The sequence below is a fragment of the Rhineura floridana genome, chromosome 3 (assembly GCF_030035675.1).
Source record: "Rhineura floridana isolate rRhiFlo1 chromosome 3, rRhiFlo1.hap2, whole genome shotgun sequence".
NCBI lineage: Eukaryota > Metazoa > Chordata > Lepidosauria > Squamata > Rhineuridae > Rhineura > Rhineura floridana.
In genome coordinates, this window is record NC_084482.1 from 202,755,958 (window position 1) to 202,773,642 (window position 17,685).

At 43.7% G+C, this 17,685-nt stretch overlaps 1 protein-coding gene across 1 annotated transcript; it reads left to right on the forward strand.

Annotated features, from left to right (window-relative positions):
* The first annotated feature begins 5,691 nt into the window (after positions 1-5,691).
* LOC133381165 (zinc finger protein OZF-like) lies at positions 5,692-14,936 on the forward strand. The gene is made up of 2 exons (XM_061619814.1): positions 5,692-5,771; positions 10,351-14,936. Exon 2 carries the CDS (start codon positions 10,351-10,353, stop codon positions 11,701-11,703), a length of 1,353 nt encoding a protein of 450 aa, XP_061475798.1. The 5' UTR covers positions 5,692-5,771; the 3' UTR covers positions 11,704-14,936.
* Positions 14,937-17,685: the final 2,749 nt, after the last annotated feature.

Sequence of the window (17,685 nt, forward strand, 5' to 3'; positions counted from 1 at the left end):
GATATTATATTTCATTAACCCTTTAACAATCAAAATGCCATTTGGAATGGAACAGCCCTGAAAACAGTTCTGAGCAAGCCAGGCCTATCAAATTCACCAGTCACACATGACTAAATGGATTGATGCAATCAGCAACAAAACCTCCATGGAAACCACATTCTGATACCCATTCCAGGGTATAATACTGTTATGGGTTTGGGGTTGACATCGATGATTTCTATGAGTCTCCTTCCAGCCTCTGATTTGGAACCCTGCACCTGGAGGTGGGCTCTGCAGCTGAGAAACCCGCTCTGCTGGTCAGATGAGTTCCCTTTGTTAGTCTAATAGAGTGGTGTAGTGGTTAGGGTGTTGGACTACGATCCCCACATAGCCATGAAGCCCACTGGGTGACCTTGGGCCAGTCACTGCCTCTCAGCCTCATGAAAACTCTATTCATAGGGTCGCCATAAGTCAGAATCGACTTGAAGGCAATACATGTTTTTAGTTTGAGTCGAGAAAAAGCTGGGAACTGGAGACATGCAGAGAGGCAGCTCCCTGCACCACGGCTTTAGGATGTCTCCTGTAAGCCTGATGGAAAAGCAAGATCTACCAACTCATTTGAAATGTGTTGGAGGAGAGCTTTGCACATACCATGGACTGCAAAAAAGACAAATAATTGGGTGTTAGAACAAATTAAACCAGAACTATTACTAGAAGCTAAAATGATTCACTAGAAAAGACAATAATGCCGGGAAAAACAGAAGGGAGCAGAAAAAGAGGAAGGCCAAAAAAGAGATGGATTGATTTCATAAAGGAAGTCACAGACCTGAACTTACAAGATCTGAACAGGGTTGTTTATAACATATGCTATTGGAGGTCGATGATTCATAGGGTGCCATAAGTCATAATCAACTTGGAGGCATATAACAACAGCAACTGGACTGCTGATGCTTTGAACCTCTCCATCTTAAGCTCAAGTTGGAATGTGTGTAAATAAATAAACCATATTTCATAAAGAATTCTTTGAGAGTGTCAACAAGCATATAGATAGAGGTGATCCAGTGGACATAGTGTACTTAGACTTTCAAAAAGCGTTTGACAAGGTACCTCACCAAAGGCTTCTGAGGAAGCTTAGCAGTCATGGAATAAGAGGAGAGGTCCTCTTGTGCATAAGGAATTGGTTAAGAAGCAGAAAGCAGAGAGTAGGAATAAACGGACAGTTCTCCCAATGGAGGGCTGTAGAAAGTGGAGTCCCTCAAGGATCGGTATTGGGACCTGTACTTTTCAACTTGTTCATTAATGACCTAGAATTAGGAGTGAGCAGTGAAGTGGCCAAGTTTGCTGACGACACTAAATTGTTCAGGGTTGTTAAAACAAAAAGGGATTGCGAAGAGCTCCAAAAAGACCTCTCCAAACTGAGTGAATGGGCGGAAAAATGGCAAATGCAATTCAATATAAACAAGTGTAAAATTATGCATATTGGAGCAAAAAATCTTAATTTCACATATACACTCATGGGGTCTGAACTGGCGGTGACCGACCAGGAGAGAGACCTCGGGGTTGTAGTGGACAGCACGATGAAAATGTCGACCCAGTGTGCGGCAGCTGTGAAAAAGGCAAATTCCATGCTAGCAATAATTAGGAAAGGTATTGAAAATAAAACAGCCGATATCATAATGCCGTTGTATAAATCTATGGTGCGGCCGCATTTGGAATACTGTGTACAGTTCTGGTCGCCTCATCTCAAAAAGGATATTATAGAGTTGGAAAAGGTTCAGAAGAGGGCAACCAGAATGATCAAGGGGATGGAGCGACTCCCTTACGAGGAAAGGTTGCAGCATTTGGGGCTTTTTAGTTTAGAGAAAAGGCGGGTCAGAGGAGACATGATAGAAGTGTATAAAATTATGCATGGCATTGAGAAAGTGGATAGAGAAAAGTTCTTCTCCCTCTCTCATAATACTAGAACTCGTGGACATTCAAAGAAGCTGAATGTTGGAAGATTCAGGACAGACAAAAGGAAGTACTTCTTTACTCAGCGCATAGTTAAACTATGGAATTTGCTCCCACAAGATGCAGTAATGGCCACCAGCTTGGATGGCTTTAAAAGAAGATTAGACAAATTCATGGAGGACAGGGCTATCAATGGCTACTAGCCATGATGGCTGTGCTGTGCCACCCTAGTCAGAGGCAGCATGCTTCTGAAAACCAGTTGCCGGAAGCCTCAGGAGGGGAGAGTGTTCTTGCACTCGGGTCCTGCTTGCGGGCTTCCCCCAGGCACCTGGTTGGCCACTGTGAGAACAGGATGCTGGACTAGATGGGCCACTGGCCTGATCCAGCAGGCTCTTCTTATGTTCTTACGTTCTTAAAGACACCACAGTCCTCCACTGGCCTTCTTTCCAAGGAAACCAAACTCTGGTAAGCGCAGGACCCCTGGAGCTCTCTCACCACTCGGAGATTGAGGTAGCGTGCAACAATACATTTTATTTATTTATTTATTACATTTGTATACCGCCCCATAGCCGAAGCTCTCTGTGCTGTTTACAACAATTAAAAACATTAAAAACAAATATACAATTTTAAAAACACATTTTTAAAAAACGATTTAAAAACACATGCTAAAATGCCTCGGAGAAGAGGAAATTTTATGGAAATTGGCCCGAATGGCAACTTCCCAGCGAATCGGACCTATCAAATACACCAGTCACACATGATTAGATGGGATTCATGGATGAAGCCACACAACGTCCTTGCAAACCACATTCTGATACCTGCTCCAGGCTATAATACATTTTATGGAAATTGGCCCAGAACGGCAACTTCCCAATGAGTCACCTACCAAATTCACCAGTCATACATGTTGCTGCCCCTCTCATTGGGAAATGGGAGATAGCATGACATCCCTGCAATGACACAGGAACCTCTGGGATGATCAGCAACACTGTATTGGACCACGACTCTGAAGATGGTTCCTAGTTCACAGCTCCTAATTTGCATGAAAGTTCAAAACGCTAAAAAACAACGTTCACAGCTACAGCAACTCTAAAGCAAAGTTAGCATGTCTCTGAACCCCCAAATATATGTTGGCATACCCCATATCATATATCTCCATAATGTGGGGACTCTCTCTGTCAAGAATAACAATAACTTTATTGCATCAAAATTATCATGCTTCAAAAAAGCTCATAAATGCATGATGTCATAAAATCATAAAAAACAAGTAACTGAGGGTGCCCACCCCAAAATCTACCCTGGGCCAGGACAAATCATACACCCCAGGTAAGGGGAGGGTGTCCTCTATGAAATGCCAGTGCTTCCCATCTGGCCCAGAGCTTCTGCTGAGCGCAGCGCACGGATAAGGGCATCTAATAGGCAAAACTGTGTAGACAAAATATGTACCTAGGGGTGCCCACCCCAAGCTCTGCACTGTGCCAGGACAAATCATACATCCCAGGAAGGGGGAGGGTGTCCTCTACAAGATGCCAGTACTTCCCACCTGGCCCATAGTTTCTGCTGGGCACAGGGCACTCATAAGGGCATTATGCAGATCTAAAATAATGAAGAGTAAGTAGAGAAAAATATTTAACTTGGGATAAAATGGAAATGGACTGCCTTTAAGTCGATCCCGACTTATGGCGACCCTATGAATAGGGTTTTCATGGTAAGTGGTATTCAGAGGTGGTTTACCACTGCCTTCCTCCGAGGCTGAGAGACAGTGACTGGCCCAAGGTCACCCAGTGAGCTTCATGGCTGTGTGGGGATTTGAACCCTGGTCTCCCAGGTCATAGTCTAGCACCTTAACCACTACACCACACTGGCTCTCTAATTTGGGGTAACCACTCCAAAATCTGCTGTGGACCATGAAGCATCATTCACCTGAGCAAAGGGGAGAATGTCCTCAACGAGATGCCACTACATCCTGCCTGGCATGTGTGGTGGAAATATTGGTAGATCACTTCAGAAATGGGGTTGACAAGTTTATTATGCTGCAGCAAGAGAGAGATCTACCAAGTGCAAGGTACAAAAATTGAAGCTCTCTGCCTCTCCCGGGCAGGGTGCACATATTTTATAGGGTTGAGTAAACAAGTTACAAGCAAGCAAAAACAGGATATGGGGAACAGGATGTGGAAAGGGGAACTTGCAACATTTCACGTACCCGTGCCCAGAGCAGATGTGCCCCCTCAATAATTTCAAATTTCCCCATCAACTGGCTTAACCACAACCTGACCTAGTTTAGGTTGCAAACTGTGTACGTGACCTGTCAGCCTAGCAGAAATGGATTCTAGCTTAGTCTTAAACATACTGGGTTCTGAGACCAAGATGGATTCCAGTATATTTTTTCCATCACATGGATTTTCTTGTGGAAACACAAAACGGATATGTGCATCTATGCACCACAAGCAATATAGAACGTATATAAGGAACTGCGGCTTCCCACCCCAAAACAAGCTTTGGGAACAACAAGTCATACATCCATGCATGCGGGAGAGGGTTCCCATCCAGTTCAGAGCTTCTTTTGTATATATGGTACAGACAAGGGCATATATGTATTAGAAAAATAGTGAATATGTAGAGGAAAGAAAACAAGAAGCTGGGGTGCCCATCCTAAAAGATGATTTGGGGCACCACAAATCATACTTCCATGTATCTGGAAGAGTGTGTTCTATGAGATGCCATCCATGCATATTTTAGAGTGTCATCTATGAAATAACATCTTCAGGAAATCAGTATTTGTTGATCTGCCACAAGTCTTTCTGTCAGCAACATCAATGGCTTTTAATAATAATAATTGCGCTGTAACAAGGTAAGTAACAAACATTAAACATTAAAAAATTCCACATGGATCATAAGCACTGGCCATAAGCCCTGGAGTATCATAGGGCACACCCTATCATTTTCTGGGGTGTTTGATTTGTCTTGGCCCAGAGCAGATTTTGGTGTGGGCACCCACAAAGCCATGAAGCTCACTGGGTGACCTTGGGCCAGTCACTGCCTCTCAGCCTCGGAGGAAGGCAATGGTAAACCACCTGTGAATACTGCTTAGAGATTACCTCTACAGAAAGAGCAAAACAGCAATATGTGGGCTACTGTTTCAACACTACCATCTCTGCGTGAACAGACATGATTCTACAATGGGATTCTTTCAAAATGCCTCTCTAATGCAGCTGAGCTCCTTGGAAGGAAGATGGAATGTAAATGGAATAAATAAATAATAAAAGAAATGCATTTAGCCTCAGTCTGTTCCCTGATAGTAATGGAGTTGGTCTGGGCTCAGCTCCCCTGAGCAATTTGCAAACAGATTATTTAGATCTCTACCTATGCACACCATACTTCTAAAGCACATTGTTTCTCCCCAAAGAATCCTGGGAACTGTAGTTTACCCTTCATGGAGCTATAATTGCCAGCACCTTTGACAAACTACGGTTCCCAAGATTCTCTGAGGAGAAATAACGTGCTTTAACGTAGGGTGTGTACGCTGTGGGGACTGGCTTCTAGAGGGGTCACGGGAAAGAAATAGGCTTAGTCACCCAACCAGGTGATTTACGGGGAGGGAGTTGTGGGGGAGAGAGTCTGGAATTCTCCGCTGCTTTCAACGCTAGTCCAGTGGAGAGCACAGAGTTAGAGGGACTGCGCTTCAGGTCTCCAAGGGTTAAATGAACTGAGTTTTGTTTCCTAGATGAGCGGGATTTTTTTTTTTTTAAACGGGGAAGATAATAGTGAACACACATTTTCTTTTCACTTCCCGGAAGGGAAATCAGCCTCTGGAGGTTCCTTTGCAGCGCCTCGAGAAAGCGGTAAAAGATGCTGCGGTGAAAGTTATGTGGAGGGGGCATTTTTTTGGGAGGGGGGATAAAAATAGCCGAGGAGAAACCCCCCCCCCCGACTCTGCTGTCCGGATCCTAAGCAGGGGCTGACCTTTCCAATCCAACTGCAAGATTGCAGGATCCTCTTCGGAGCTCCCCTTGGTGATCCACCCAGTTGAAACATTTGCTTGCTGGCAGGAGTGGGGGGAGAGTTTCTCTGTGTGCATGTAGGAGAGACGGGGGGGCTTCCCCACCCCCAGCCAATCAAGACTGACTTCTCTGCACCAATGCACACCCCCCCTCTCCAAAGCCCAAGGGGGCTGGGTTGATCTCCGCGGGCGGTTTCCAAGAGAGTCGTGCGACAGGAATCCTGAAAAAAACCCAAAAGTATCCAACTGCCACATGGACCATAGCCTTGCATTGTGCGGACGGGACATGGGGAGGGTTGCCCTGATGCACAGGGGGCATTCTGCAAGGCGGGGGGGGGAGAAAACAGCTGTGCTGCTATTGTGGGTCAGAGCTGGAGGAGAGGCCCCCTTGGCTTTCCTTCTGTTTGAACTGCACAGGCTCATATTTGCCTTTAGACAAGACTAAGCTCGGTGGTCTGACTCAGTGTCAGGTGGCATCCTATGGATCCAGCTGCAAAATGGATCCCGAACTTGCATTGTGTGGATGGGGCGAGGAGGGGGCTGCCCTGATGCTCAGGAGGGAGGACATTTTCTGGGCCAGAGCTGGGGGAGAGCTGTCCTTTAATTTTTTTATATGAACTGAGGCTTGTCCATTTGAGAGAGAGTGTGTGTAGGGGTTCAACTAACTAGACTCTTCTTTGCCTTCTAAAGAATTGGGAAAAATAAATGCTCCCCTTTAGCTGGAGTTGCTACTCCTCAAGGGGAAAGGGCTTGTCCAGACTCCTTATTTATTTATTACAGTAGGGCCCCGCTTTTGGGCGTTCTGCTAATACGGTGGCTTTCAATTAGAGTAAGGCCCCACTCATACGGTGCTTGTTCTGCTTTTCCTGTGTTTTTCTGGCGTCGGGCACCATTTTATTGAATGTTCCACTTTTCAGCGGGTTTCACTTTTAGGCGGGGGTTTGGAATGTAACCTGCCGTATGCGTGGGGCCCTACTGTATTTGATTTATATCCCACCCTTCCTCCCAGCAGGAGCCCAGGGAGGCAAACAAAAGCACTAAAAACACTTTAAAACATCATAAAAACAGACTTTAAAATACATTAAAACAAAGCAACTTTAAAAAGTTTTAAAAGCTCTCCTTGAGAGTTTGATTTGTCTGTCTGCCATGGAAAGGAATGATAAATATTTTACAAATATATACCAAAACTGCCAAATGAAACTTGCTTAGAGCCAATGTGATGTAGTGGTTAGACTGTTGGACTAGGACCTGGGAGACCAGGGTTCGAATCCCCACACAGCCATGAAGCTCACTGGGTGACCTTGGGCCAGTCACTGTCTCTCAGCCTCAGAGGAAGGCAATGGTAAACCCCCTCTGAATACCGCTTATCATGAAAACCCTATTCATAGGGTTGCCATAAGACGGGATCGACTTGAAGGCAGTCCATTTCCATTTTCCTTTGCAGGATTGGCAGCTGAGTGTTGCTGGGGCTGCAGGTTCTTAACTGCTGGTGCCGTCCCGACTCTTTCCCAACCTCACAGCTTGCCTGAGAAAATCCATGACTGAGGGGGGAGGGAGGCTTGTAGTGCTGTAGAGGTTTCATAGCAGAGTTAGTTAGGTTAGTTATCCATCACTGATGTGAGTGAGGAAAAAGCTCACTACACATAGGAAACTAGGAAGGTTTTTGCCAAGTTGTATCCCTGATATGCTATGTCTGTGTGTGTGGTGTGTGTAATGTTTTATTTTATTTGTGTGAAAGAGGGAGCCTTCCTTCATGTGAGAACTTCTGCAGCCTGAAATCAGAGCATTATAGAATTGGAAGGGAACTTGAAGATTATCTAGTCCAGATCTCCACCCCACTTGATGCAAGAGGATGCAGCTACAACACCCCTGACAGATGGCTGTTGTGCTGTCCTGCTTAAATACTATTATTATAATATTTATATTTATATGCCACTTACATGCCAGAATAGCTTCTAAGCAATTTACAAGTGTAAAATCAATCATAAAATCCATACATTAGTGAAGGCAATCTCACAACCTCCCAAGGCAGCTTGCTGCACTGTCAAATAATTCCTCCTAATGTTAAACTGAAATCTGCCATTTCCACCCACTGGCTCTAGTCCTGCCCTCTGAATCAACAGAGAACAAGCTTTTTTCCACCTTCTGTACATTCTGTCCTTCCAATATTAGTAGACTGCTACCATGTCTCCTCTTGACCGCCTCTCATCCTGGCTAAACATTCCCAGTTCTTTCATATGTTCCTTGTAGGACTTCCAGACTCCCCACCATCCAGACACCCACCTCTGGATGTTCTGCAGTTTATCAGTGCCCTGCTTAAAATGTGGTACCCAGAACTGGGCAGAGGGTACAATTGTGACATTGGTTTACCACTGTTAGGACTTCCTTTGGAAATTTCCCAACAGCTGACCTTTGCCAGTCCATCCAGTAAACCAGTAAGTGAACCAGTAAGGTTCAATGTTCTTGTGTTGATAAATCCTGAACTTGGGTCCAGGAGACCTTAAGGACTGCCTGCGCTCTTTTATCCCAGCCTGATCACAGAGATCATCTGGAGGAGCACTGTTAGTTGTCCCCCATGTTCTGGCTTCAATGAGAAGTCGGGCATTTCGTGTTGCTGGTCCCATGCTGTGGAACACTGTTCTGGCAGAGATTCAACAGGCATCTTCACTATTGACTTCCAGGCATCTCCTGAAGACCTTTTTATGCTGACAGGCCTTTGCAGCTATTTAATTTTTATTTTGCTTAGCCATTCACCTTATCTGTATCTTTATTTGTATTAATATTTACATTTATATCCCGCCCTTCCTCTCAAGGAGCCCAAGGCAGCAAATAACAACCAATAAAAACATAAAAACATATTTAAAACAATTCCAACTTAGATGCAGACTAGGATAAAGATATGCACTTAAAAGGCTTGTTGAAAGATGAAGGTCTTCAGTAGGCGCTGATAAAACAACAGAGATGGTGCCTGTCTAATATTTGAGGGGAGGGAATTCCAAAGGGTAGGTGCCACAACACTAAAGGCCTGATTCCTATGTTGTGCTAAGTTGACCTCTGTGATTGAACGGATACATAAGAGGTGAGATATTCTGTCAGGTATTAATTATAAATAGTGTTATGCTTTAGTATGTTAAACTGCCATGATATTTTATGATATGTCACTATAGAAATACTTTTATAAAGAAGATCTGACTGCCATGGGAGCTTCAATTCTGATGCAGTAACTCAGACAAACAGCAAATCAACTCTTTATTTGCATTTAACAGACCTGTTTAGTTGGAAATCCATCACTTTCACCATAAAAACCGTATCATTTTAAACACCAATAGATACTTATTCAAATATAAATAAGGGAATCCAAATCCAATCTTAATGTCTGTCTGCTATAAGAATATTTATAAACCACCAACTCATTAAAAAAAATCATTGCATTGTACAATCAAATAATAAAAACAGCATTTATAAGATTATAAAATACAAAACAAATGACCAACCCTGAATCAAATCAGCTCTCTAAAAATGCTTGAGGAAACAATAATGTTTAAAGCAGGCAATAAAATATCGGAATTCTAGCTGCCTGTCTGATTTCTGTAGGGTCCCAAAGTAGTGGTGCCATTATGCTAAAAGCCTTAGTTTGCATGGAAACTAAACAAAGCTGAGATCACTGTGAGATAGATTGGCGAGGCTTCTCCAGATGATTGCAGTGATTTGGCCAAGCTTTGCTTGCCAAGGAACAATCAAGAGTGCACTTTAAGGCTCCTGCTGTGTTCATGTCCAGCTGCAGCTCTGTCACGTATGTTGCCGTGTGTAGGGCAAGCGGGCATGATTTTGGGGAAACAGAGGTTCCCCAACCCTACTCTAGTTCTTTATTTGATTTATTTATTTACTATTTGATTTATATCCAGTTTTTTCTGGGCTACAGTCCCATTGTACCTGACCACTGGCCATGCTGGCTCAGGCTGCTATCAGTTGTAGTTCAAAATGTCTCCTGGGCAAGACTTTGGCTATCTCTGACCCACTCTTTTGACTGCAGCCAAAGTATTTAGAATGACAGACCAGTGAGCTTTTCCCAAGATGATCTTGCTTCTTCCCCTAGCTTTGGTGTGCTTCTGTTTTTCCCTTCACTACTCATTACATAATGTTGTTGAAATTGATACCACAGTTGGATCACAGGAGGAAAAAGTCCATCCACTTTTATGCCAAGCGAAATCAAGGGAGAAATGGACCCAAAGGAATTCTTGTTGTTGTGTGAGACAGTAACATATTCAAAAGATGATGTAGGTTTCAGGAAGACATCCAGAGAGGAAAGTGGAGAATTTTGGAGTTTTTTTTTTTTAAAAAGAAGCAGGTATTTGTGCTGGATGAGATCCTTGGTTTCTATACCGAACTCCTTATGGGATTTTTTTTCTCTGTTCAAGCAGATGATGGATGTGCAAGACAATTATAAGAACCCATCTGTGGTTTCACCAGAAACAACCAAAGGTGAAGCAGGAGCAGAAACAATTGCAAATCAAAGGGGACGAAAAAGACCCAAAGGAAGCCAATCAAAGAATGGGAAGGAGTCCACTACTTCTCAGGATGCTGACATCTACAGATTCCTGATCCCACAAGATCAGAAAAGAAAGAGAAGGGAAACATGTCTAGTGCAGGGGGAAATATTCAAAGATAAATCAATATTAAATGGATACTTCAGCATCCAAAGAGGAGAGAAACCATATAGATGTATGGATTGTGGGAAAAGCTTCAGTGTAAGTAGTAGTCTTGCTTCACATCAAAGAATCCACACAGGGGAGAAACCATATAAATGTTTGGAATGTGGAAAAAGCTTCAGTGACAGCGGAAGTCTTTGTGCACATCAAAGAACCCACACGGGAGAGAAACCATATAAATGTTTGGAATGTGGAAAAAGCTTCAGTGTAAGTGGCAGTCTGGCTTCACATCAAAGGACCCACACAGGGGAAAAACCATATACATGCATGGAATGTGGGAAAAGCTTCAATGTGAGTGGTAGTTTGGCTTCTCATCAAAGAATTCACAAAGGGGAAAAACCTTATAAATGCATGGAATGTGGAAAAAGCTTCACTGTAAGCAGTAGCCTTACTTTACATTTAAGGACGCACACAGGGGAGAAACCATATATATGCATGGAGTGTGGAAAAAGCTTTAATAAAAGTGGAAACCTCAATACACATCAAAAAACACACATAGGGGAGAAACCATATAAATGTATGGAATGTGGAAAGAGCTTCAGTCAACATCAGCACCTTACTTCACATGAAAGAACCCACACAGGAGAAAAACCATATAAATGTGTGGAATGTGGAATGAGCTTCAGTGATAGTGGAAGTCTTACCATCCATAAAAGAACCCACACGGGGGAGAAACCATATAAATGCTTGGTATGTGAAAAGACATTCAGTCAGAGTGGAAACCTTACTTCACATGAAAGAACCCACACAGGGGAGAAACCATATAAATGTATGGAATGTGGGAAAAGTTTCAGTGTGGGTGGTAGTCTTTCTTCCCATCAAAGAATTCACACAGGGGAGCAACCATATAAATGTGTTGAGTGTGGAAAAAGCTTCAGTGTGAGCAGTAGCCTTACTTTACATCAAAGAACCCACACAGGAGAGAAACCATATAAATGCATGGACTGTGGAAAGAGATTTAGCAAAAACAGAAACCTTAAAACACATCAAAAAACCCACACAAAGGAGAAACCTGTCAGGTCCATTCCTCATACCCTTCATATCAAACAAGCTGGGCCTGAGTAAGAGTGAGGATGAATCTGGTACAGAAGCAGGATTCACAACAGAGTATACTGATGTTGGAGGGCTGCTAAAGCCAACAGAAACCACATAATAACTAGGACTGCCCAAAGGAAACCTATGGTGAGCTGGTATCCCAGCAAAGGCCAGCACATTCTTTTCAGGTGCCAGTACGAAATGCCGGTCATGGGCAGCCAAGAAAAAAAAGAGGTATCGGTACTAATGTCTGTGTGTGCTGTCACACGCTAAAAAGCCATGGTACTACTGCAAGGCTTCCTAGTTTCTTGCTGTTTTGCAAGGTATGCATGGTATGTCTCTGGCTTCTCCCTCCTCCTAGGTAGACTCCTTCAGGGTAAAGTATTGTGGCAGCTAGATGTGCACTCTGTTGGCTCTGGATTGCCCACCAGGTTTTGTTGTGTTTTGAGTTCCTCAACCTCAGGAGATGAAAGGAGAAAAATATGAGTTGTAAGGTGTGTGTGTGTGTTCATCAGGGGGGAAGAGCAAGATGTCCTTGGGACTAGCTAGTCAGCAAGCTCTTCGAGAATCCCAACACTATGCCTCCCCTTCTGATGTCTCCTTAGGAGTCCTGTTCAGGCTGAACCTTGACAAGCCCCCCCTTTTTTTAAGTTCTAGAAGTGTGGATAGAGCTTCATTTGGAGTCAACAACTTAGTACACATCAAAGAACCCACAGAGAAGAGAAATCCTATTAAGATAGGATATGTTGAAAGACCTTCTGTCAGAATGATGTTCTTACTTTACATTAGGGTCAGCTCAGTGGTCCCATTCCCTTAGAAGGAGCCTTCTAAGGGCAACATGCCAGCGGTAAGTAGAGCTTGGGGCCAAAACTGGGGCCCCTAGCTTCCCAATCATCTGCTCCCATCGGTGGTACATGCCCTGGTCTCCTCTTGCCTAGACTACTGTAATGTGCTCTATGTGGGGCTACCCTTGAAAACGGTCCGGAAGCTGCAACTGGTACAGAATGTGGCGGCGAGATCACATAACTCCAGTGCTAAAAGAGTTGCACTGGTTACCAGTTGCTTGCCAGGCCCAATTCAAGGTGTTGGTTTTGACCTTTAAATCCCTATATGGTCTCGGCCCAGTCTGTCTGAAGGAGCGCCTCCAGCATCATCGGCTATGCCGCCCAACAAGATCAGCCTCAAAAGACCTTCTCTCTATCTCATCAGTCAAAACAGCCAGACTGGTGAGGACTAGAGAGAGGGCTTTTTCAATTGTGGCCCCCACCCTGTGGAACTCCCTCCCAAATGATCTCCGCCATGCCCCCTCTATAATGAGTTTCCGCTGGGCTGTGAAGACCTGGCTCTTCAGGCAGGCTTTTGGGGTGGGCTAGATTTTATCGTCATTGTTTCCAGATTTTTAATGTCTGTTATATTTGTACGTCGCCCAGAGTGGCAGGATAGCCAGCCAGATGGGTGACTAAGAGATTCAATAAATAAATAAATACTCCACATTCTTCTGCACACAACCACCGATACATACACCCTTCCATGTGTTTTGTTCTCTTCACCTTCCCCCGCCACTTTCTTCCCCTTCAGTCTCTTTTCCTCTCCCCACTTCCTTCTGGCACTGTCTCCCCTCCCATGTAGCTATTAAGCTTTGATAGAAATGTCAAAAAAGCATAATCACGTCACAGGGAGGACTGACTGCTGTTGTGTACCCCAGCTTTCCATGGAGAAACCCATGTTTGAGAAAAAATATTTAAATGCAGCGAGCAGGGGTGGGGAAGCTGTGGCCCTCCAGATGTTGCTAAACTCCAGCACCCATCATCCCTGACCACGGGCCATGCTGGCTGGGGCTGATGGGAGTTGGAGCCCCAACAACATCAGGAGGGCCACAGATTCCCCTGCTCTGCCACAGAGCTTCCTTATCAATCCAGCTATTAAGGACTGATAACCTCATTAAGCTCAAGTGGATGTTGGCCTGCGCTGAAACAAAAGAAGACCCTTGATGGACCAGACAAATATATCATACATGGCCGCATTCCTGCTCACTTCACTTGCCAACCCCACCCACCTGTATTCCCTCCCTTTACACCTGTCTGTCTCCATTGTTACCTTCTGATAATTCGTATGTGTGGAATTGGGGAGAGCCTGAAACCCCAAAAGATGCTGTTTATGATAGGACCTCTAATAGGGCCGGATTCAATACCACCTATAGAGACGCCATAAGGTTATTTAAGGAGAAGTGAAATAATTAAGCCTGAAAGCAGCTGAAGAGAAATTATAGCAAAGGGTAGAGTAGAATGTTGGATAGGAATAGAAGATAAGGGGTAAATGTGCTCTGAAAAGTGGAAGTTCTAGAATGACATGCTCAAAGTGAAAAACAAATGAGGTCATTAGTTGTATAAGTTAGAAGACGCAGATGGGGTGATCGTGAGCCTTTATAGACAAAGTGGCCAGGATAAGGTAGAAACACCCAAGGTGGAGTAGGTGTAGCAAGGCCTGTATAGACGACCAGTGATGGCAGCAGACACTCAACACATCCCATCTCATCAAAGAGGGGCTAAATCATATCTGACAACATCAGGCCCCTGGCTTAGATAAGATAAGTCTAGACAAACAGACTGATCACCTACATAAAAGGTTAATGCTATCTATAGGTATGGTAAACTATCTGTTTTGTCCATAGATCAGGTTAATAGCTTGTATATAAACTTATGTGTGCACGTGGAGTGTTGCTTGTCAGAGTTTTACTCTTTATAAGTCGTGAATAAAGGATATGAATGAATGAACATATCCTGTTCATATTGTCTACTGGGTGTATCAGAGTACTGGCTGGTTCTGGAGAATGTAAAAGATCCTATTTATAGGTTGGTCAGGTACACCTACCTATAAAATAATAAACCCAATTGGTGAAGGAAAACACCATCTCCCTCCTCTGCTGGCCCAGCAGCTCTCAGAAGTCTGTCACCACGCTGTAATTCATAGCGGCACCTGTTGGAAGCCAAGCCAACTGCTGTGTGACAACAGCCTTACCTGTATATTATATACTAAGATGTGTGTGTACACACCCGTGGCTCTTTCTCATGAAACTTTTTCAAAGCAAGATGCAAGACTGTTTTTGCTGCAGCAGATTATCATGGCTACTCCTCTGGAAGCAGTTTACAGCTTATATGAGATGGGCAGAGCTGTAAGTTGGCTGAAGTTGAAACATCTTTGGGGAGGATGCAGAGCCATTTTCTGGGGATCAGATTTGGGGTAGCAGATGTGCCACTGTGTGGAAGCACCTCTTGGTTTGTATATTTCTAAATAAAGCAACTATTACTAAGACACTGTACTCCCTCCTCTGTGGGAAATCCCAGGTAGCGCTCCCTGGAAGTACCTGCCACTTTGGGAAGAATAGCAATGCTTTTAGTTTAGAGAAAGCTTCAATTGGATCCAACATCTAATTAGCTGCTGGGTGTCCTACTGTGAGTGCATTGATAGCATTTGGAATGCATTAGTAGGTGCCATAAATGTATTAGATATGAGCAAAACTAGAATGGGGTTGGGAACATGTGGCCTCTTCAGTGTTCTTGGACCACGGCTCTCATCAGCCTCACCAGTATGGCCAAAGGTCAGGGAATTGTAGGCTAGCAATATCTGGAGGGCCACAAGTTCCCCAGACCTGCTGTATTTATACAATTATTATTAAATTTATATCCCATCCTTCCGCCCAAGGGAGTCCAGAGAAACAAACACGTAAGTGGTAAAACAAACAATTCCAGTACAGATGCACATTGGGAAAAATCTCTACTTAAAAGGCTTGTTGAAAGAGGAGGAACTTCAACAGGCACCAAAAAGTTAACGGGGAGGACACCTGTCTAATATTTAACAGGAGGGAATTCCAAAGGGTAGGTGCCACCACTGCTAGAGGCCTGGTTCCTATATCTTGCAGAACAGGCCTCCTGATCATGATAAACAGATGTCTTAATTGGATCAGATTATGGTCCATCTAATCCTGCATTTGTTTTCATGAGTAGATATCGATAGGCTGCTGGAAGATTCACACAGAGGGCATAAAGGCTGATGGCATTCTCATGCCTTATCTAGTAAGCTTCCACTGTACTTGGAGGTTCCATTTAGCAATCATGGCTACAAGTTATACTGCTAGGCCTGTCTTCCAGGAAACAGAATATGAGACTGGGAACTTGTGGCCCTCCAGATGTTGCTGGACTGCAACTCCCATCACCCCTGACCATCGGACATGCCAGCTGATAGGAGCTGCAGTTTAATAACATCTGGAGAGCCACAGGTTCCCTACCCTGGTGTAAATCAATTTGGATATGGCAGAAAGCTTCAACCAGAGCAAACATCTAGGGCTTATTGATCAGAGACTCCACCAAAGAAAAGGGTATCGATACCATTTGTACAGCAGGTGCTTTCGGGGTGGACATAGCACACATCTTATTAGGCACACACCCCCCTCCCTCAAAGATGCACAGAGAATGGAAAATTCAGGACTTTCTCCCACACTGTGTGGGATATGTAATTTAAGTGGGCACTTTTCTAACCTGAACATCCCATGGAGAGGTGTTTCCTTCTACCCAGAATCCACTGCCATCGTTATTTTCTACAGCATTTTATGTTGTTGTAGGCTCCTTTCCTCATTTTGGCCCTTTCAAGGTCTCCGTTAAACAAAATGTGTAAAAATGGGGAGATAAAAGTTTTATTGTGCAGTGAAAAAAACAGAAGTGTATGTTTTCTAGCTGCTGCACACACGCGCACGCACACTGTAGTGACCAGCTGGCTGGGAAGTCTGTCCAATGTCTTCTCCTTTGAAATGTTTTGCCTCCACTGACTCAAGACTCTGAAAAGTGACAGAATTGAACGTGTCGTGCCTCAGGGAAAATCTCCTGGAATCCAGCCTTGAGACTGACTATAAAAAGGCTGGATCTGAGCGGCTGGTTTTAGCAGTCCTTTATAGACGGTCCACCGTTAAGCGCGCTGCTCAACTGATTGATGGAGGCTGAAGGCCAGAGACAGAAAGGCAGATAGTGTACGTGGACATTCTTTGTTAGATTTATGGATGTCTAAAAAGGGAAAGTTGTATAGCGGTTGAGGCTGTTTGAAGTCAGAGGCTTTTGCATGCAATGCCTGGGGCTGATGGGAGTTGTAGTTTAAAAAATAACTTTTCCAAGCTCTGGATTCACGTGGTGGTGATGAAATGCCTTGTGCTACCATTTTACTACAGTAAATTTGTTATTACTAGTTAATATACATTTGCCATTTATGAAGGAGTCGGAGTCAGTACATTTCTGCCGACTCTGACTCCGACTCCACCCAAAATTGCCACCGACTCCAACTCCACGACTCCGACTCCACAGCCCTGGTTAAAAGTAAAGAGATAGGTTATTGAAGCCTGTCCTTGAAATTAAAGGAAAAGATGCTGCCCAACACTGAAGCTAAGCAACTTGGGACATTTCATAGATTCCCCACACGAGGGTGAGAGTTTGCCTTTGCACCAAGTGAAAAGTTTGTATTGTAAATATTGGCAGGTGTTATAAACATTTCCTGAAATAAAAAAGAGAATATTATATTAGTTTAAAAGCCTTCAGCTAAGGCTGAAGCGAGAATAATTAAATAAGTTGAAGAGCCTTTAGCAGTGTCTAAAGAGAATATTATGTCAAGTATAAAATCCTTCAGCCAAGGCTGAAGAGAGAATGATTATATAAAGTTTAAAAACCCTTTGGCTAAGGCCAAAGAGAGGCTTGTTTGTACAACTAAGGGGCTGTTTGTACAAATCAGAAATGCACTAAGTTCTTTGTTATTAGACACGTGCTTGGAGAATAAGGCTATTTGCATAAAGCTGTTATTAGGTAAGGGTCAATTGCCAGCCATAATAAGGCTGTATAACTGCAAATTGTTAAAGTTGTTAAAGCCAGCTATGAACCGCTTTATTATGTTTAAGATAAAGCCAGCTATATGCTTCTCTAATTATTATAACGCCAGCTATATGCTTGTTTAAGAATTTACATTCACTTATAGGCC

Coding starts and splice junctions, on each gene's coding strand:
- LOC133381165 (XM_061619814.1), top strand. CDS start 10,351: ATGATGGATGTGCAAGACAATTATAAGAACCCATCTGTGGTTTCACCA.